This window comes from Echinops telfairi, unplaced genomic scaffold (assembly GCF_000313985.2).
Source record: "Echinops telfairi isolate 266 unplaced genomic scaffold, ASM31398v2 ScPeMD7_7458;HRSCAF=8496, whole genome shotgun sequence".
Lineage (NCBI taxonomy): Eukaryota > Metazoa > Chordata > Mammalia > Afrosoricida > Tenrecidae > Echinops > Echinops telfairi.
In genome coordinates, this window is record NW_022111358.1 from 35,408,331 (window position 1) to 35,431,358 (window position 23,028).

The 23,028-nt window shown below is 41.2% G+C and overlaps 1 protein-coding gene across 1 annotated transcript; it reads right to left on the minus strand.

The window, feature by feature from the left end:
• Nucleotides 1–1,209: 1,209 nt before the first annotated feature.
• Nucleotides 1,210–22,918, minus strand: CCDC47 (coiled-coil domain containing 47). The gene is made up of 13 exons (XM_004707270.3): nt 22,741–22,918; nt 15,327–15,595; nt 14,839–14,946; nt 14,275–14,449; nt 12,195–12,316; nt 11,897–11,962; nt 11,077–11,178; nt 10,805–10,915; nt 6,965–7,050; nt 5,590–5,648; nt 5,149–5,258; nt 4,795–4,962; nt 1,210–3,153 (listed from the first exon to the last, which is right to left on the minus strand). The coding sequence occupies exons 2-13, from the start codon at nt 15,588–15,590 to the stop codon at nt 3,073–3,075; spliced, it is 1,452 nt and encodes a 483-aa protein (XP_004707327.1). The 5' UTR covers nt 15,591–15,595; nt 22,741–22,918; the 3' UTR covers nt 1,210–3,072.
• Nucleotides 22,919–23,028: the final 110 nt, after the last annotated feature.

The window sequence follows — 23,028 nt, forward strand, 5'->3', positions numbered from 1 at the left end:
ACATAGACCTATTTCCCCATCATCATATATATTTACATATGTACCTACCTGTATTTAGACCTTTATAAATGCCCTTTGCCTCCTCGTTCTTTCCTCTATTTCCTTTTACTTTCCTCTTGTCAGTGGGTTATGTTTTATGGTAACCGCAAAGTCAGCAGTTCAGACCCACCAGCTGTTGCACAAGTGAAAGACTTAGTCTTGGAGACCCACATGGGCAGTTCGGCCCTGTCCTACGGACAGATGCTGAGTTGGAATCGACTTGATGTCGGCGAGTTTTTTAGTCACCAGAAGCCATTGGTCTGAATAAGAGTTCCTTTTACACCAATCAAGATATGCAGGAACAGTCAGGAAGGAGGATGAAGTATCCCCAGTAAGAGCCTCATGCTACACTGCTCGGAAGATTTCACTGTCAAGTCCTGGGGTAGGGGCTGGTTTCCTTGGGGTTGGCAGACAAGACCACCAATGGATGTTTTCCTCTGGTTTAAGTCCCATTCAGAGAAAGCTTTGTATTTGGTGCTTGGCAAGGAAAGGTTTCCTATTCTCATTCCTATGAGAATACTTAATGCCTCTCACGCGAATGAAAGGACTGGTTTGGCCTTCATTGAAAGGGAAAGCAATCACACACACACCCCCCCAAGTCCCAGTTGAGACACCTGTAAGGTGTTTTACACATGAGGGGCTTCAAAGTTTGAGAAATGAATTAAGATAATGGACTTCCATAAGCTTTTTGAAGCCCCTCATATTTTCTCTTGATGTTTGCTACAATTCTGTGAGGCGGGCATGGTGAATGAAGGTCCTCATTTTGTTCAAGAGTCTAGAACAGAAACTCAGAAAGGTTTATCTTTTTGCTGGTACTCAAATTCAGATCCACGTGGCACTGCTAGGTGGCTACAAAGTGCAGATGAGCTTGGAGGGCTTAATAGCATGCTCCACTGTATACTCTCATTCAATGGAGAGAGAATGGTATCTAACAGCGGACTGCTGGGAGGATGACATAATACCCGGGACTCTAAAAATAGAGAACAAAACATTCTGAAAGGTAACTGGCAACAAAGGGAATACTTAAGACCAACTCTCGATGGGCAAGCATCTACGTTGGGACGCACACGAAAAGACACCCCAGTGCTTTCACTGAGCAGAAAGGGGCATTCATCTCGGGGCTACGTTCTTGCAGGACTCATCTGGAAAGCAAAGGCGGCACTCTGAGAGTCTTGTCAAGTAGTTTAATATTCGTCCATAGGTAGTTCATACGAATGCTTAAATTACAAAATTAGCTGCCATGGTCCAAGTGTATGGGACTTTAAGAAAGCTTTTATTAATCAAAAGATAGCTATGCATATCATCATTGATTTCTATAATGTATTTAAAGGTTTATAAACAAGCCTATTTCTAGGATTATATGTCGCATTAAGGTAATTCATTTTTGTTATGTTTGTTGTTAATAACTTAATTTCATAAATGGTTAAAAAATAGTACATTCACATCTCCATTTACATTTCTGCATGAATCTGGAGAAACATCCACGTGAAAAGTTCCCATGCAGTTACAAAGGCAGCCGCACACGCCGTTCTCACGGCAGCTTCTTGTTATTGCCTTGAAAAGACCGGCACACACAGCATGGCTCCCCCCAACCCGCCCTCTTCCAAACACAGCAAAAGCTACTGGCACAGCAGTGCCTTTGAAAAATGCTTTCTTAGCAGGAAGCGTTTATAAAATGCAGAGATCTGAACAAGCTAGATGCTTGTGCAGACAGAAGGGCACCTCCCTCAGAGCTTCATCCTCTAGAGGCAGAAAGAACTCTCACCAGTTTAGGAAAGTGACGTTTTAAAACTATATTTGCGCATACTCATGCCATTTTCACTGACTGTGGAAGAATCAAAGCAGAGGGCGAAGCGAAGGTGTATAGCCATGACTCAGAGACTCCGTTTCTCCAAGAACATACAATAGATGCCGTGACCAAGGGGAACATTTGAGACCATAGACCACGACGTGAGCTAGGTGAAGCATTTAGTTTCCATGCATGTTATTCAAGAAAAAGGAACATACAATAACCATATAACATACACACTATCATTAGCTCATGATTTGAATGTAGAGGGAAATTGCTCCTGCACTCGCTATCCTTAGTATTTTCCACGTATACATAAGTACACTAAGTCCTTGGTTATGAATGTCTGCCTAGGGACAACTCACACTTGCCCTTTAATTAAGGTAAATTTGCTCACATTATTTAAAATGATGTAACCAGCCTCCACTCACATCAAATCCTTTATCAAATCACCTTCACTTGCTGCATAGGCAGCTTTTAAACCATTGAAGAGGCTTCAAGCCTTTTCCTGCACTGAAGTAAGAACTGTATGCATGTATTCTGACTTACCTACATATTGGACTTACACACTTGGGATGGAGCGCATTTGTAACCCGGTACTGCCTGTACCCTCAAACCTACAGATATCCTGTAATACTGGCATTAGCACCGCCCACCGACAAAACATAATGTAGTGAACTACATTATGGTCAGAATCCCTGAAATTTCAATACCACGTATAGTGTTCTAAATTTTTCTTATTTCTTAAGTTTAAGCTAAGACAAAGAAGAAAACACCAAGCAATGTTTATTGTGCAATTTCAATAGTTATTTGTAGAATTTTGGTTTAAGAGTCAAACTTCATTCATAGCCATTATAACTGCCAGGTTTAAACAAAAAGCAACTGAATTAGCTACCTATAAATTCATGATATTTCTTCAAACATCAAAGCACTAAAAGCACTGATGATTCATGTTATAATTTAAAAATATTTTAAAACTATAAAGATTTCATATATCACTCCTTTTATGAAATAATCAAAATAGTTTGATTTTCTGGAAGAAAATTGCTGAAACAGAGCCCTTCCAACATGTCTACAGCTTCTGCAATGTTCTAAACCAACCGCACCACAGACGACGAGACACAGCTTTCACAGTAGCTGGGAGTGTGTGAACTTCAAAATGAGGCGTGGACGGGTCATTTTTGTCTGTTGCTGATGAATTCCGAGCTTACAAATGGCACCAGGACTCAGCTCTCCGGGTGATTTTACATGGCTTTCACTTTGATCTGTTTCATTTTCATTTGTTTCTTCTCCAACTTCTTTTGCTCACGTCTCAAAGCAGCCTCCTGGCAAGACAGAAAATCAAAACTAAGTGCTAAGCACACATTATGAGGAAAACAAAACAACTAGAATATTGCCTATTTTTCAAAAAAACAGGCTTGAACCATAGGTGATTTTCAGAGTTGGTTTATAAAGGAATTGTAAGTATCTGTGCTGGTGAGTGAAAATGAGCTAAGCCAGGACACACCACATTCCACTCGGCTTTGTGAATCCACTTAGAATTTTCTTACAAGCAGGAGACATTGGGGAGCTCTCAGGCAAACCTCATGTGTTGCTTTTTAACTTTCCTTCTGTATTTCTACTTTACTGTGATCTGCATACAGGTGGGCAGACCTCTTTTATGGTTTGTGTGCGTGTGTGTTTTCTGAACGCCTTGGAGGCGTGTGGCAATCTTGCATTGAGCACATCTACTCAGACTGGTTTTCCAGCAGCAGGTGTTCCCTTCACCTCTGGGTCTCATTGTGGTCCTCTTGCAAGACTTCAAACTTTTTCATGCTGCTGTACACTTCATTGACTATCGTGTATAGTTAGCATAACCTGTGCATGTATGGTGAAATCCCAAATTCTGGTGGCTTGTGTTATTTGCTTCAGTGCAATGATCTGGGACTATGCTTACAATATCTCTGAGGCTGCTTGTGTAGATGTCGGCCAAAATGGAACTCCAGTTCAGCAAGCAATGAAGAGTCTTGACCCATCAGGTTATTAATTGTAAATCCCATCTTAATAGCAGAGATGTTGAACATTAACACCATACTTCAATTTATAGTGTTCATTGGAAATTATATTTTCAGTAAGAAATTAGGAAGCTATACCTGAGGAGACCTTAAATATATTAGTTTTATAGCAAAACACACAGGTTACTATTCAGAAATATGCTCCTTAATGGGTATAAAATAAGAAATACAAGGGGGTTTCAAAACATTCATAGAAAAATTCCATTATCTTTTAATTCCATTTTCCCACGAACTTTTGAAGCGCCTTGTTTAAGAAAATGGGAAAGCCAAGAGGGCATGTGCGTGTGGGGCATAGTTCTGGACCTAGCAAAGTATGTTTCAAATGGTGATTTGTACATTAGTGGTTTGGATACAATTGACTGTGGGTAGGTTTCGACACTAAATGGCAAACCCTATGCAACTAAAGGAGGAACCCTTGTGGCACAGTGGTTGCTAACTTCAAGGTCGGCAGTTCAAACCCATTAATCCCACTTCACTGAAGAAAGAGAAGGCTATCTGCCTTACTTAGGGATTTCCAGTTTTGGAAACCCCAAGCTATAGCTCTACTCGGCCCTAGAGTAGCTCTGAGTCTGTGGGCTTGGTTTTCTGGCTTTATGCAACGATGTGGCCATGTAAATGTGAACATGCATCCCTCTCTAGCTGTGCTGTTGGGTCAGCAGCATGTAGAACCAAAGCAGGAGGGTCAACACCTCCATGAGAGCTCAGTTGCAAGTAAGCAGCTACAGCATATATATGGCGGAAAGTTCTAGATCATCATGTGTATGAATGGGCCAGTGAAGTTACAGACTGATTAGTTTCCTTCCCCTTTCGTTTGTGCACATTCCTACACAGATTGACCTTAACAGTTAATATGGCACCAAAAGGAACATTTCAAAATCTCCCTAGCTTTAGTGATAAGGGGAGTTTGTCTACCTCCAGCCGGCGCTGTTTCTCCGGATCTTCCTCATTCATGATTCGCTCCTTCTCGGCTCTCTTCTTTTCCTCTCGCCGGGATTGTGCTGCTTCCTGTCTCTGCACGTGCGTCAGCTTCAGGAAGTTCTCCTCCACTCGAGCCCGGTTCTTATCTGCCTTTTGCTTGCCCTTTCCCCAAGGACCAAAGCATTTCATCAGAAATCCGTGTACCCAACACACACAAAATCCCAGTTCAGTGTGCTTTCATGAACCCGCCCTCATTGATGGTTGACTCTCAAAAAAAAAAAAAAAAGAAAAGACAACAGCCTATTGACAAGAAAAGGTGAACCTCAAATGAAAGGGTTTGGGTCTTACTTCTCTGTTGAGTCGGAATTTTTTGGCTTTATCAATAGAGTAGATCACCATGTTCATCAGGGGTAGCAAAGCCTCCATATCCTTTGGATAAGTGTTACCTGAGCCAGGTACTGGAACACACAACCATGTTCTGAGTTAATGGCGCATTACTTTTGGGACACCTCATTTTTTCTTTTTTAAGTATCAATAGATTCCTTTTTCTAAGCTCCTTAGACAATTAAAATGAAACAGAAGTCAAGAAATACAAAAATATCAAAGGTCCTTTTTGCTGAAGGACCCAGAAATCATGGGTCCTTTTATACGAAGGGGTTTCTAAAAGTTTATGGCAAAATTCCGCTTAGCCTTTAATTTCATTTTCCCACGGAATTATTGAAGGTCCCCGCCCCTGCCCCGCCCTATTTAGAGTATCACCACAGAAATTGAAGAGCCCCCAACACTCACCGTTAAATGTAAACAATAGTGTCCTCTTGGTGTCAGGCAGCTTTAAAGGCTGACCTTCCCTGCCACAAAAGAAAAAGCATTTTTAAGGAAGAACAGGGGAAAGCTATTTCTAAGCACACAAGTCCCTCAAATAGCCAGCACAAAGATCTGCCCAGCATTGAGTTTAGCACCCTCTAACTCCAATCTAACCTCAGCAACCAAGAGAACTTTAGAGGTCATCAGACCTAACCGTTTATCTGATGGGTGATCTCTCCTGCAACGTTCTTCCAAGAGATCTTCATTCTAAATGTAAAGCCTCCCGTGATGTGCCCTCCAGGAAGGTAACAGCCCACTTCACATGGGGAGCCAGCAATGAGCTTATTAAGGGTCCTTATTTTAAATAACGGTTTTGCTTTTTCAAAAGAAACATGAATTTTGTTTTATTTCTATCTCCTATGGTGTTTTTCTATAAAGGAATATCAGATTCCTTATAATAAGAGTAAATTTAGGGATAATCTGTGGAATATGCAGTTTAGTTTTGATCTCATCAAAGACTTTTGTAATCTCTGACTATCCAGCTCTCTCAGCCTCTATACACAAAAGGCTCGGGGAGTATACAAAGGGATACCTTGCCCCCGCCTAGTGGGGCAAGGAGAGGCAAAGATGGACACACTGCCATCTTGTGACATGTGGACACGAGGAAACTGGACACAGAATCAAAATCTAGATTGGGTTTTCATTGTACTCAACTCTCCAGCCTGGGGGACAGCAGTCCTTAAACCAAAAACCTAGGTCAGGACCAGTTTAAAATCAAGCATAGATCATAACTAATTGTGTTTGCCCAAGAAAGGCTGTGGGGTTAAGTAACAAATCCAAACTGTGATAGTCACAATACGTCCATTTGAAGAGAATAAAAAAATAAAGCCAGGAACTCTTTAGGCATAGCCCTGACAGCACGTTAACATATGATCGACCAACCACTCACGGTAGGAAGCCACAAAGATCATTATTACAAAACAGACATATTAGTAATGAATCAAACACAAGTCAAGCATCACAGATTAGTATATCATAAATTGAGGCAGAAATAAAAGAGCCTAGACTACGGAGGGTAATGAGATTAGCAACTGCACTTTCTTAAAACCAGCCACATCAGTGAGAAGATGGCGTGGACATGCAGGGACACATGCAAACCGGGACAGGTTCAATTGCTTGCCTCCTCCAGGTTTCAATGACCTTGCCCACTGCATGCAGTCCGAGCAAAGGAAAACCTGGAGGCTGGTCACCAACTCCCCTCCCTTAGTTGGTAAGGGAAATTGCAGAAGCACCCTGCAGGTTTTTCAACATTGAAAGCTGGTGAAGAAAACTGATTTCATTATTTTTATCTCATACGTACTCTTGCATAATTTTTGGACCAGAGAACTGGTCTGAAAAATGAACGGATTCAATCTTGTCAGCATAGTGTGTAAGAAAATGAACCATCTGGGAAAAAAGAAAACAGAAAATGATATTTTAAAAGTAGGATCTGATACATTTTCCTTTTTGTCATAGATATTTACCCTTCATTCTTCCTTACTTTTTCCGTGTCATTTAAGCCAAAGCTTTAAAAAAATGAAATTTAAGTCAGGAATGCTTCTAAAATGGAATCAATACCCTTATGGGCTCTAGTTACTCCAAAGCTGGTTTCTTCTTAGTGAGCAGGACACAGTTGGCCCTCCTTTTCCAGTTTCCCACTTGTGGCTTCAACAAACCTTGGATGTATTTTAAAAAAGGATGGGGGGGGGGTGTTTAACAAAATATTCTAAAATAGATTGTGGTGATGATTGTAACGAGGCCGTTCCAAAGGTTACCTGATTTATCTGAATTACAGTCTTAAGCTCAATTTGAAAATAAAAAAAAAACCAAAACCATTTTATTGAGGGCTCGTAAAATTCTTATCACAATCCATCCATCCATCCATCATGTCAAGCATATTTGTACATTTGTTGCCATCATCATTCTCAAAATCTTTGTGTTCTACTTGAGCCCTTAATATCAGCTTCTCATTCCTCCCGCCCAAATTTTTTTTAAAGGATTAAGTTGTCAAAGCAGTTTCTCGATGGCCAACAGAGACCATAAAGAGCTATTTATATCAAATTTACATTGATTTGGAATCATAAGTAATCTAGAAATAATTTAAGGTACCGTATATACTCAAGTATAAGCCAACCTGAACATCAGCTGAGGTACCTAATTTTACCACAAAAACTGCGTAAAAAATGTGCTGAATGACGACGACGAAGGTTTAGAAGATAATGATGAAGAAGGGGAAGATGAAGATGATGACGAGGGAGAGGAAGGAGAGGAGGATGAAAGAGGATGACTAACAGAACACTGATGGATTCCAACCTTTTTTAATTTTCTTCAGTCCCTGGGAGCAAGTTGCAGACTTTTTTTTGGTTTCTCTTTCTTCCTCTTGTGCTCAGTCACCCTGTTCTTGAGGTCTCTTTTCTCTACACCATGGTTCTCAACTTATTTGGGGGTGGGGGGAATAATGCCTTGTGCAGAATACAGTGGAAAAGAATCTCTACCCCCTTGTGTTCAAATTAATTGTCCCTTCCTGTCCCAACAAAAACTATGGAATCAACACACCACCGTGCTCTGTGGGAAAACAGAAAACCCTCTGCTCCCTTAGCCCTGCTGGCAGGTGGAGGGTGCTAGGCCCCTGTGTAGTAGTGCATTGAATTCCAGCTTCTTTCCTCCTTTCTCCATATATTGGGCTCAGAGATTAGTGTCTCTATGTGAATATGGACAGTTAGCATTTACCAACATGTATCTGTCTACTTTCTCTTGTTTTAAAAAAAAGGAAAAAAACTAAAAAAGGGGTTATAGAAGGTCAGCAAAGGGTGGGTTTGAGATGTTTGGGTAGGTTAAATGGGCATTTTGACAACATGGCTTCTCTTTTGGCATGCTTAATTGTGATGTTTAACGGACATCCTTGCAGTTTAGGATGACACTTTAAAAATAAAATTCTCTCCTAATGATGACTCGAGCCCTGCCACTCGATGGGAGACTCAGCAGAACCTGTAGGATCTTCTTTGGAATTGACATTCTCTATTGTCATTTTGTTCCTGTTTATTTTTAAATTTTCTTTTTGTTTCACTGGAAAGGAAAGATGCTCAGATTTAAATTGTTACAATAAAACTAAATGTGTAAAAAAAAAATGTGCTGAAAAACTTGGCATATACATGAGTATATACAGTATATAGGAGGATGCATATAGGTATATGCAAATATTTATGCCATTTCATATCATGGGTTTAAGCATTTGTGGGGTCCTGGGACCTATCCCCTAGGGATACCAAGGGATAGCTGTAATGTTCTAAACAAGAAAGTATGATGACAAAAATCTAAAATATCAGGAACAGGAGGAAGAAATGAAATGTTATTAATTACCTCCATGAACAATGGTCTCCTTTATCATGAGACAAAACTTCATAGTTCCCAACTACCATCACTGAATGTTTTGGGTCAAGAATCTACGGAAGAATTCTGATCAATAAGGAAAGTTGGAGTAGGGGGTGGTGCAAAACAGAATTTCAAATTCTCATGGAATCTGGACTTTCTGGAGCAATGGGGACCAGATGAACCCATGAAACTACTGCTGATGTAATCTTCAGACCCATATCCAAAAACACTCCCTGAAGTTTTCTCAAAGCCAAACAGTAGTCTAGCTCAACTAGTAAAGATTGTCTACATTAAGCATTGTGCTCTTTTAAGGTCATGAAAAAAACACAAATCAAACCCATAGCAATTGAGTTAATTCCAAGGCTGCAAATCTTTACAGGGGCAGACCACCTCATCTTTCTCCTGTGGGACAGCTAGCTGCTGTCCAGTGTGAAATCAACCACGCCACCCAGGCTCCTAAGATCTATCGTTAGATAGGAGCAAACGGACAACCCCAATTCAAAACATTAGATAAAAACTAAGAGGCTAACAGACAGACAAACGAAGAAGCAGTACGTTTCTATTAGCAGGGAAACCAGGGAAGAAAGTAAAGGAGCGTGAGAAAGGAGGTCCTCGGTGTCACTGAATTGGATGTGTACAAATTGCTGAACTGGTGGATGCACTACTGTGTATAAAGAGGCTTAAAAAACGGAATTAGCTCTCCCCCCAAAGAAGCCTGAGGTGATCTGCCAAAATGGTTCACTACTCACTCGACCCACAAAATCATACAAATCAAGAGGGTCAAATCTTCGGGCCCATTTTAAGAACACCTGTGAAACTGTCCAGGCCATCAAGGGGAGGCAGATCCAGTAAGCCACCAATTATTTGGAAGATGTCACTTTGCAAAAGAGTCTGTCCTTCTGATGTTACAATGAAGGAGTGGGTAGGTGTGCCTAGGCAAACAGTGTGGTTGGAGCCAGGGTCCGTTGCCCCAAGAGTGAATTTTTGCTGCACGTGCTTACAAATGCAAAGCGTAATGCTGAACTTAAGGGTTTAGATGTGGATTCTCTGGTCACTGATCATATCCAGGTGAACAAGGCCTCCAAGATGCACCGCTGGACTTACAGAGCTCATGGCTGGGTCAGCCTATTTACGAGCATACTGAAAAGGAACCAATTGTTCTAAACCAGAAGAGGTGGTGGCACAGGAAAAAGATATCCCAGAAGAAACACAAACTTACGGCTTTCGAGTAAATTAAGTGAAAAATAAAAGCTAATAAAAGTTAAAAACAAAACAAAACTCAGAAAACAATGAAAAGATAACAGAATCATTCCTCATGTGTTTTGAAGCCCTCTCACATTTTCTACAACAAAAATAATCTCAGGGAGTCTTTATAGATAGTTAATTTTTAACTCACAATTGGAAGTAGAAAGTTCAGGTGGCACATGGCTAAAGCACTTGATGGCCACCTCCAATGTTATTGATTTGAACATAACAGCTGCTCAGTGGAAATAAGTGGCAGCCCTGCTATGTCCTACAGGGTCACCTGTGTTGGGATTGACAATGGGTAGTGAGGTAGCCTCTATTATTGTATTAAAGTGTGTGACAGTTGGGTTGATTTTGAAAGAACTTTTTGACTAATGGGATTGTCTTTTTAAGACGTTAGTCTCTTAAAGAAGGAATTTCAGTATTTGCGTGGGAAAGAAATATGTCAGTGGTATCGTCATAAAATGATGAACCTGTAGTGTGACTTTAAGGAGGGTTTTCTAAATGCCCAGGTCTAGAAATGCATGTCTTGTACTGTACTTACCTTTGCATCCATCATTCCCTCTGTGACTTCTCCCATCTCTGACAGGATGGCCAAGGAGTCCGGCAAGCCATACTTTGCTCCCGACTTCGGTTTATCACTACAAAACTCACTCTACAAGAAGAAGTAATGGAAAGTAAGCCAGGCCACTGTTTTACATGTATTGGCCTACTGATGCTAACTACGTTCAAGTAATACAATCATGCTGCGCTACAAAGTTGAACATCTACATGACAAAGAGGCACAGTTTCTTCATAAATTTGAGCCTCACATACCACATCCTGCATCTCCTTCTGCAGCCGCACCAAAGCTTTCCGTGTGCCCACAGCAAACACATAGGTATCCATGTCTTCATCATTCATGGTCACTTTTATTTGCTTAAAAAAAGGAAAAAGTAAATAAACCCCACTTTACCTGTTAGGTTTGGTGGCTGCCAGAGAGTCTACAATGACCCCTAAGATTCCTGATCTATGGCATACACATTCTTCTTTTGAATGTAAGCAGGTGTTGTGATTAATGGGATATCACTCCCAGACTACGTTGCATTATATGACAGAGTCAATGAAAAGGGACAGTATTTTGGGTGGGCCTAATCAAACAAGCTCTTAAAAAGGTCTCACCCATCAAATCTCTTGGAAGGGGTCTCCTTGAGATGGGTGAGAAGGTCCAAGCAGAGAGTGATATAATAAGGATCTAAAGATTATCTTAGGAGTGCAGCAATTAAAAAAGTGATAGGATCACACAGGATACTCAAATCCAAACACTGAGATTGAAGTTGTGTAAGTAGAGTCATCAGCATTCTACAGCGGGCCACAGAGATACATTTTTTATTAAGCCTAAAGAATCTGTTATGATAAAATGTGTCAAAATTAACTACTTAAATGTGTAGATCAAATAATTATCAGTACATAAAGAAGGTAAATGTTAACACATGCCCCCTTCCTCAACCTCGACTGTATAGTGAGTAGACCAAAATGACGTGGCAAGATACAAGCTGCCAGAAACTCCAAACAAAATTCAGGCAGAAATGGCATAAATCCTAAAAAGCTACGTATTCAACCTGTCCTCAGAAATCAACAGGTGAAGAATACATACCACCTGATCACTAACTGGCCTCATCATCCGGGCCAAGACATTCAGTAGATCTTGTCTCTTCAGGAACTGGAAAAACAAAAAGTAAGTAAGGTAAGTTGCAACTCTGGCCTCCCATAAAGGGTCTTTGGAGGAAGAGAGCCAAGGTTTCAACAACCAAGCCACCTATTTCTTAGTGGAAAGAGGATCTGGGACCTCATTTTAGCAGGGACTTAAAAAAAAAAAAGAGACACCAAATTAGGAATTACGGCTGGAAAGAAATCAGAAAATTCATTCACTACATCAGAATTTCCCTACTTACCCTCAACTGGATCAGCATCCCCTCACAGCACACCCGGCCGGAGCACCACAGGTTGTAGATGTGCTCATTCTCCTGGTTCAGTTTCCCTGTGCTTGTGGCTTCTTTGTTCGTCCCATCATCCCCTAGGGGTAAAGCAATTCATCTGGTTCACTGAGATGTTGGGACCTGGTCACCACCACCTTCCCCAGACTCCCAAATGACCACACCTGGAAGACTGCAATACCTCTGCTAGCTTACAGCGCTGCTCTCAAAGGGGCAGAGATTAAAACAGACAGATTCTTTTAGTTTTAATATCTTCACATACACACCCTAAAAAAATTGAGAGATTCTAGCATCATTTCTAAGTCTTTATTAACTTTATGGTGATCAGCTTGGAGTATGAATTTTTTTAAAGCAGGATACAAAATGAGACAAAATCTGGCTACGATCTGCCAAAGGTTAAAAAAAACCCCGTGTAAAGTAGAATACCACTAATACAAACTATTCAATGCTCCCTCACTGAATTGATTATGAGTTAACTTTAAACAAGTTCCATATTTATCCTCTACAATTGAGCCACTTCCCCAATAGCAACATAACTGGGCTTATCAGTAGTGCTAAAGAGTTGTATTTTAGATTGAGAAATACCTCAAGAACCAATCATCTCCTCTTTTTTTTTTTTTGTTCTTTATAGCAACATTTTTTTTTAAAACATTTTATTAGGGGCTCATACAACTGTTATCCCAATCCATACACACATCAATTGTGTAAAGCGCATTTGTACATCGTTTCTCAAAACATTTTCTCTCCACTTAAACCCCCTAATTTCCTCTTTATTTAATTCATTAAGTGTACAAAAAAGAGATTGTTTAACCTCACAAGGTAAAGGAGACAGATGTATCAAATGAAAACTCATGAGGGAAAGTGGAAGCAGCCAAGGCTACTATTTTTCTCTCATATCCTGGTCAAAAAGCACTCTAAAGCACAATGGAAAAAGTATGATTTCTGGAAGCAGGTAGGTAAGCCAAGAGCCCTGGTTGTGTAGTGGTTATGAGTTGGGCTGCGATCCGCAGGGTTGGTAGTTCGAAACCACCAGTAGCTCTGAGGGAGAAAGATTGGGCTTTCTATTCCTGTTAAACAGTTATAGTCTCAGAAACCCACAGGGGCTAGCTATGAGTCAACAATGACTTGATGGCAGCAAGTTTGCTTTTTTGGTTTATTATGGTAGGAACTTACCACCAGTAGGACCCTCAAACAAACAAACAAACAAACAAACACCCCCAACAACAACAACAAACTCACTACCATTGAGTTGCTGCCAATTCATAGTGATCCTGTAGGACAGGGTAGAACTGCCCAGGTGAGTTTCTGAGACAATAACTCTTTATGGAGTAGAAAGCCCCAACTTTCTCCCTCAGTTTCAAACTGCTGTGTAACCAATATGCCACCAACGTTCCATTAAGTTGAGTGAAATTAATCAATCACCAGAGGAGAAATATTGTAATACATAAAAATACTGTAAATTAAAAAAAAATGTTTACATACACCAAGATCAAACCAATGTATGCCCAGTACCTAAAGGGTTGAACAGACCGCTTGTTTACTGGAAAAGAAACACAGTATGAAAAGCCAAACAGACGTGAATGTGAGGTGACTTCCCTCCCTTCCTAGCCTACGGACCTACAGAAGGCCTCTCAGTGTCTACCTCATAAGTGAATCTGAAACAAAATAAATACCAAGAATCTGAAGGAATTTTGAGGGTTTTCCAGTACTTTCAAGAGATGAACTGAGAGCATTTAGCAAGCTAAGTAAAATGTCAATGCTCCTTGCTTTGGGCTAGAATTTTATTAACTTGCATTGATGGTACTATTTCATTCTTATCAGAAGCTACTTAGCAGTTATGTCGTGACTAATAAAATATGAGGAAATTATCTCACAAATACAATTTGGTTTGTTAAACGTAACAAAAAGGGGATCCTTGGGAGAGAAGAGGAAAAATAAAAAGTGCATCCTTTTTAGCAGTGCTTCTACTGAGGAGAGAAAAGTGTTCTTATCAGGTTGTTTCCCAGCTGGCAACTGAAATCCCATTGGCCAGACTTACCAACTAGAGTGAAGTTGTTCTCCAAAAGTTCTCTATGAGTGTTGAACCAGGCCTGGGCAAGGCGGCTATTTTTGTTCTTCCCAATGATGTAATTCATGATGTAAGCGAGCAGACCAGTCACCATCAAAATTTCAAGATAATAACTCTCCCAGCTGTTCTGGAGGTGTGCAGGGACCTATGGAAGCACAATCATTCTAATTAAAGTTGGCTGCAGCTGAAGGAGGAATGTAACGCACATGATGAGAAAATCTGTACAGAGTCCTGGGTACTTTAGACAATAAGCGTATTTTAATTTTTTCTTAGGTTGGCTACAGAAAAGATTGTATTGTGCTTGGTTGAGTGCCACCCCCAAATATATCTAATGTGTATCCTTTCACTCACTCCTTGAGAAATAAAACTAGGAGGACTAAAATAAAACCTAGGATTGTAACCCTCCACATCAAGCTCCGCCCTAGCTCCCACTAATATCTCATCAACACCACGATCAACAGCTTCTAGCTCTGGGACAAACAACAGCAAGGCATTTTGTTGGTTAGCTGGGAATTCACGATCCTGTATACCTACATCAACAATGGTTATTGGGTCTTTACTTTTGCTAGAAGAAGTGTCTGGTTTATCTTCATAACCTTCAAATTCTTCATCATCATACGGCTCACTCTCGGTATCTCCCTCCTAAAAAATGAGGCACAATGGGTTTTCCTATACAAATGTGGCCCGCAGCCGAGCCTTGTTTTTCATAGGCAACATTGTATGGGAAAACAGAGCACACAAGCAGCAAGCATGGAACACAGAGCAGGCATACGTATTGCTTCATTAGTGAAAACACAATCGCTACGTGATTAATGGAAAAGGTGGAAATATACCAGAAAACATGTAAAAGAGCACCACCTACTGAACAAAAAGAAAGTTTTCAGGAAATTAAGGTCTGTTAGACTAGTACCTTAAACTTCAATGTCGGGGAAAGGGTTAGTTACACATCTTATCAAACTTCTTTTTTTTCTTTTCTTATCTATCTTTCCAACTCCCTAGGACACTCGGTATGAGAATCTCACCGGGGTGTCGGCATCTTCAAAATCTTCCTCTTGGTTTTCATCCTGCCCTTCCAGCTCCACAGTAGTCTCTTCCTCATCATCTTCAGTGGTTATCACCCGTTGAGGAGACTGAGTAACCGAATCATCCATGACATCCTCAAATTCGGCAAAGTCATTGTCATCATATTCTACTAGGTCTTCCTCATCTTCAAAATCATCAAACTTTGCTTCAGAGAAGCTCCCAAACACCAACAGGATAACACAGAAAGTGTGGAAACCTTGCATTGTACCTGAGAAATAATTTAAAAACAAATAAACAAAAAGCACTCACATGGACTGTCATATCAATCAGATTTTGTAAACAGTTAAAAAATGAACTTACAAACCTTTCCTGGTTTTCTTATATTCAATACTATTTAGTCCCCAATAGAATTATATAAGGAATAATGAGTTTGGGAGACAGAAGGGAGACCAGACTGGGGTCTAGTCTGGACCACCCATTTAGTCTGGACCACTACTGGTCTAGTCTGGTTACCGGTAAAGTCTTGGGAAAACCATTTTAATTTCTTTAAGGTGGGTTCTCTTAAATCTTTTTTTCATTTACATGACTGTGTATTCAATATTCAACAAGCATTTATTGAGGACTTGTCAGTACTTTATATAGGAACTAGGAAGGGAGCCTAACAAAAGGATATAAAAGGCAATAATTTATTTGGCAAAAAGTAAATAAACAAAGTGGATAGAAACGGTTCCATTCTTAGTTAACACTAAACGGGACACACACAAAAACACATGCTTGAGAGGGCAAACATCAATCATCTTTAGACAAGCAAGCATACAGCACTTACAATGCTAAGTGTCAGGTGCTGTTCTAAAGACTTTACAAAAATAATTTCACCATAACAACACCTTAGGGAAAATACTTTTATTATCCTCCCATTTCACAGGTAAGAAAAATGAGGCCCACAATATACTAAGTTAAACAACTCCCAAGTGGCACAGTCATTTGAACCCCCCCACAATTTTGCTTCCAGAATCCATGCTAACAATCATCACTCAGGCTGCTTCTCACCTGTGAGTTGGTGGCTCAGACTACCTGTTACATACTTTAAGTAGTACTTTTCCCAACAAATTGTGCCTATTGTGTATAATGGGATTAAATACACTAAAATTTCATAGTTTCTAAAGGAACACTAGGTATTCCACTATCTCAACAGTTTTAAACCAAGAAATGTAAAGAAATCAGATCTGAGACAAAAAGACATGCCAACTGATAATGAAAACACAGAGGACAATGCCATACGTTTTACCCAAAAGGCAAGGCTTTCCAAAAAATAAACAATAAGATGGAGAGAACATTTCATCTGGAACTTAAGGAGTAGTTAGATCTCAACCATCAAATCTATTTCAGTTATATTTCTAATTGTGTCCTCTTATCTAACCACCTTACTTATTGCCTTGGTGGCATAGTGGCTGTAGGTTGGGCTGCTTAACTACAAGTTCAGCAGTTTGAAACTACCAGCCACTCCATGGGAGAAAGAGCGCTTTCTTCTCTGAGAAGTTAGTCAGAAACTCACAGTGCAGTTCTACTCTGTCCCATAGTGCCACTGTGAGTTAATATCCACTGATGGCAGTCAGTGATCTAAACACTAGCCCTACAGGCTGACTGACAGACATGTCCTTACAAACTTCTGCAGGTAGTAAATGTTTTAGGCTCTATAGGGCACAGATGGTCTCTAGCACTTATTATTTTTTTTAATAAACCTTTAAAAATGTAAAAACCCTGAGGTTTGTGGACCCCTGCCTCTCCATCACCTCAAACTCAGTAAGAATCTGAATTTCCTTATCTGAATACTACTATCAACCCCATCTTCCTTGTTGGGGAAAAAAATCCCAAAACACACAAGAAATCTAATTTCTTCCATTCCTCTACATTTGGAATCTATTATTCATCAAATCCTCAAAGCCACCCAGATAATGTTTTCACCATCTGTGGAAGAAGGGCTCTTCTCCAGTCTAAATTTTCTCCCTAAAGCCCACTATCAAGCTAAAACACAACTTTTGTTACCTAAGGATTCAATAATTATCCACGACTAATCAACTTTCTGCAAAACACTTCCTGGCTCTTAGCTTTTCATAAAATGGCCATGCCCTATCCCGTTAAATATAGCTAACCCCACTGAACTCATCACCATAACAGATACCATGCTGAGATAAGTAAAACATGATTCCTGAAGGATCATAAACGTGTGCAGTGCTCAGCTTTAAGGCTATATATTACAGTATGACTCAGAGGAGCAAACATTTAAAACTACTCGATTAAACTGTAGGCACACCAGAAAACACAAATTTACTTGTGGTCAATTAAAAATTGCTACAAACAACCAACTAGAACCTAGGTTTGTTTTAGACATAAATGCACATGAAGAAGGCTTAGAAGGCACACATCCAGATGGACATAGTAGTTATTTTGTAGCCATGATTACAGGTATTTCCTTTGCATTTTTGAAGGCTTCTCTGCTCTACTTGAGTAATAAAGTTTTAACAATGAAAAGCAGGGTTGCTGCTCTCAAGGAGCGGCAATACAGGGGGCAGCGGATGGCAAAGAATGCTGACAGCACACATTTCAGAAGTTTGACAGGATGGAGCCATGGGGTTTGTAGAGGCAAGCGGAGGACGTGAGGTTGGTACGGACAGCAGGGACCAGATCATAGTGATCCTAATTTAGATACCATGCTAAATAGCTTGGGTAAATAGACTCAATTGAAGGATTGTAAGAGGGAGCGTGACACCGTCAGTTTTGAAATTTAATCCTGACAGTTCTTATGCACATAGTGTGAACTGGAAAAAGGTACTGCAGAAGGACAAACAGGAAGTAGCTGAGATAATTCAGTAGAAGGGACATCCCCCTCAGAGAAGGGTCACAAGGAAGAGATGCTCCAGTCAGGACACAGTATAGCACCGATGAAACAAACAACTTTTCTCTAGTTCTTTAATGCTTCCTTCCCTCCACTATTATGGCCCTTACAAATCCGGCTAGACCAGAACATGTACACTGGTATACAGTAGATAAGAAGTGGAACACAGAGAATCCAGGACAGATAAATCCCTTAGGACCAATAATGAGAGTGGTGATGATACCAGAGGGTAGGGAGAAGGTGGAGGGGACAAAGGGGGGAACCAATCACACTAATTGACATATAACACTCCCCCCAACGGGGAAGAACAATAGAAAAGTGGGTGAAGGGAGACAGCAGTCAGTGTAAGAGAGGAAAAAAATAATTTATAAATTATCAAGGGTTCATGAGGGAGGGAGGGAAAAATGAGGAGCTGATACCAAAAGCTCAAGTAGAAAGAAAATGTTTTGAAAATGATGATGGCAACATATGTACAAATGTGCCTGACACAATGGATTGTGGTAAGAGCTGTAAGAGCCCCCAATAAAAAGATTTTTTTTTAAAGTTGGTAGAAGATGAAACAGGATTGAACTGGAGGTGGCAGGGGGAATGGAGGGATTTGGGAGAGATGCAAGAATTGTCACTGTCAGCACAAAGTGATTGGATATAGATGGTCTGGGGAAGAAGAGCTGGGGTGATCCCAAATTTGGGCTTGAAGAATAGATGAGCAAGGCCATTCTTACGGGGCCAAACTGAAGGGAGCGCGAGAGAGCAGCAAGGGGAGCAAAGCAATGAAGTCTCTGAGGATCCCGAGAATCGACTGAATTAGGAGGGAAGGGGTTGGTAGCTCATCAGACTAGAATGGAAAACATACATAAGGGTCAGCAGGCAGACCTGGAACTATTTATAGGCCCCTTCTTCTTCTTTTCATGTCTGTCTATGTAAGATAGGCACGATAAACAATTCCGAGGAGAAAACAATGGGATTGACAGCAGGGAAGAAGGGGATGTGGGGGAAAAGGAGGGGATAGTCAAATCCAGAGACAAGGGAACAAGAGATCTACAATCTATGGCCAGGGTGTGGAGCGCCTGGTGGGGCTCATTAGGCAATGTAGCTGACAGGAATTACTGAGAGCAGAATGAAGGTCGAACATGAGAGTGGGACAGGAGGAAAGTAAAAGGAAATAGAGGCAAGAACTAGGAGGCAAAAGACATTTATAGAGGTCTAAATGTGCTTGATACAACTGGTGTATGGACTGTTATTTGAGCTATAAGCCCCAATAAAACAATAAAAAAAACCAACCCCATGCCTAGTTAACAGAGAGCAACAAAAAAGGGAGGGAAATCGGGGGAAGGTAATATATTCACCTAGTATCTGTTGAAAGGGTTTCAGGAAGATTTTAGGGGGAAGTCAAAAAGTGTTGCTATAATGCTTTGTTTACATATGCGTGGGCTTACTCCAAACAAAATGTGTTTAAACAGGACTCTGCCATTAGTGTATGGAAGCTGACAAGTTCTCAGTAATACCTGTCATAGTCTTGTTAGGGTGCCTTCAAACAGTTCAACCAAAAGTAGCTTCCAAAGGGATCTACTGGGCGAGTTAAATTCTAGGTAGAGAGGTCTCAGGAAGAAGGTATGGCAAATATTCTTTGGGATTTCAAAGGGGTAATCTTCAGTTTTTCTTAAAGGAAACAGAATGCTCATGGAGGCTTATTAGGGAGAAGTTTCAAGAAAATTAAAAATTGCATTGGTAAGAAAAAAGGCCAGGAAAATTGTGCCAAAGAATTATTTTTCCATCATACCAATGCACCTGTTCATTCTTAAGAGGGTAGCAAGGGTTGTCCTATGAGAATTTCATTTGGGAACCTTACCCCATGCACCCTACAGTCCTGCTCTTACCCCTTCAGACTTTTTTTGTTGTTTCCCAAACTCCAAGAACATTAAAACAGGAATTTTGGGTCCCTTGAGGATGCCAAAGTGCTGTTTTGATGTGGTGTAAATCAGTGAATGCCTATTTCTTTGGGAAAGAGAAACTAACCTCTCAGAAGTACATAGACCTAGATGTTGAGAAAAGCATCACATTTGATATTTTTATTTAACAAAGGTTTCTATGAAATTATAGCAATACTTTTTTAATTGCCCTCATATTAGATGACTTACATTGACTCTTGCACACTTATCCCTAAAAATGAGGTATTGTATGTGAACATGTAAGTCTGGAGTTCAAGACACAGGCCTGAGCTGGGGATGGACATGGAATGGGACTAGACCAGATCTAGTTAGGTAACAAAGGAATCAATCATTTGTGGGGACGTGTGTGTGTCCCCAGCCACAGTGGTATCATAGAAGTCAAACAAGAAACACATTGCTGAGAGAAGCAAAGCTGTTTTAATTGCTGCAGAAAGTTGGAAACAATATATAGGTGAAATGTTAACAAAGAAATAATTAGAGGTAGAAGGCACCCTGCACACCACGCCATCATTACTGCATAATGTGCGTAAAATTCAGACGTAATACATCCTTTAGGGCAGTCACATCTACTTGTAAGTGCTCATCACTTTGCTACAACAGTAATTGTCTGCAGATTGTTTCACAAATGCATTGTCAAATTAAGGCAGCAACAGTGCAATAACGTCTGATGACAAGTCATGGTCTATTTGTGCCTAAAAAGGTAAATGCTTTCGTCTTCTTTCATTTTATTAGGGAGTTAGATATCCATTTTTAAAATTACATATTGTGAAGTATAATAGGTGTAAAAGAAATCTTTAGTGGGAATTGCAGGACGTAGCAAGGATGGAAGTCAGAATGCAGGGAGGGAAGAGGATGACAAAAGCACGCACCACTCTTTCAAGGTGCTCTGGGACGGTGGGCATTCTCCATTTATACCGCAGTTAATTTTTAGTTAAATATCAAACACCAATGTCTTACACACAGAGATACTCAGTCAATGTACTCTGAATTAGTCAAAGTTCCTATGGTAGGAAGGCACGTGTCATAAGCTACAGGCTATTTCGTAGTATTTGGTCTGAGGTTAGCACCAGGGAACATTTTGGGAGAAAACATGGTTGCCTTTTCAACCTCAAAGAGGTCTGTGATGTGCCTACACACATCCCTAATTTTCTTTTATACTCTCATTAATGAATGTTCAAGAGTGGTTATTTTCAGCTTCTACCATTCATTCCAAGGGTCATCAATTACCTAAGTTTTCAGCTGCAAAACAAACTCTCTTCTCTAAGTTTTCTGGCTTTTCCTGTTTGGACACGTGATCCAAAGTGTAAGAAACATGGAAAGGAACACAGACTTTTTTTTTTTTTTTTTTAGGAACACAGACTTTGAGGCAGTTAGAGCTGATTTCAAATGCTGGCCAGCTCCACCATTCACCAGCCTATAACCAAATCACTTAAAAGTCCTTGTTTGTCATGTGCAAAGAAAGGGAGAGAACGAGCACAGGGGTTATCACTCACTACTTGCTTCATAGGGCTACAGTGAGCCTTATGGGGGTCTGGTGCCAAGTCTTAGTAAGTTGCCTGGCACACAGAAAACGCTCAATATGTAGAGGTTCCAATTCCTTTCTTCCTCGGTTGATTGTAATTTCAAAATATACGATTGACGTCTTTTCAGATCCTAGCCTTAAACTTTTAGAAATAGGAATCATGAAAGGCTTTACAAATAAAAACGAGAACATTGACATTGGGGTCCGATCATTTCAAACTAAATGTCCACCTAGAAGGGTCACCCCATGGAAGCATTTCTTAAGGGCATTCCGGCTTGCAGCAGGATTCTTTCAAGGCCATTTAGGTTAAAATTATCCAAGCCATTTTGCTTCCGTCGCAGAACTGGACCTGTCAACTCATTTCTCACTGGGACCCCCACCAGTTTGGAGCTTGTGGGACAGGCAGAGGGCTGAGGCACAGCAAGTCTGGTTTGATTATCTTCCGTAAGCTCCTCCCGCAGTTCCTCGGGGACCGAGTCCGAACTTTACAAGCCCGAGTCCAGGAAGTGGGGAAATCATTCACAGCTCACTGCCATTCGAGGTTAGGCCTCCCTGCTATGGCCACAACAGGTGCACGCTGGGAATCACGTCGGTGTACTGGCATAAACACACATCTTACGTCCAAAACAGTGTCACAGACTTTCCACAGAAGTTGTCTCTTAACCATTCGTGTTTAACATCGGTTCCATCACGGGGGAACGAATTCATTCAGAAGGCTACGGTTTTTCCTACGGCACCCTCCAAATGTCTTGTAACTTTGTTTGCCCTTCTTGCTGCTACCTAGATCACTGCTGGGGGTAGGGCGGTTCTGCGGTTAAAATCACTCCAGGCAAGACAAGCCAACAGAAAATGGACCTTGGGGTCAGTGGGCTTTGCATTAGTTTAGAAAGTCGGGGAGAGAAGAGAAGGCACGGCCCCGAGGCGTGTCACCTCTGGCCGGACCAAATGGGGCTGAGGTGGGAAAGGGGGCAGGGTAGGCCACGCAACTCCCGGGTCACCGCTCGGCCGGGCCCGGCCCCACTACCGCGTCGTGGACCGCTCCCTACCTGCACCGAAGGCCAACACCCTGCCCCGCGCTCCTGCAGCCGCTAGCTCTACCCCTCCTGCCTCTCGGCCTGGCCACCACCTTCGCCGTCGCCGCGGTGACTGCCCACACCCCCTGCCCGCTGCCACTAGGACACAGCCAGATCAGGCAGCTCGGTCACGCCGCGAATCTCTTCACGTAGCCTCCGCCATCCGTTACGTAGAACGCGTACGGCCCGTCTGCGCCTGCGCGCGGCCAGGAGGGCGGGAACACCGGCTCGGAAACCCCGCGAGATCGTTCCCTCTCCGCT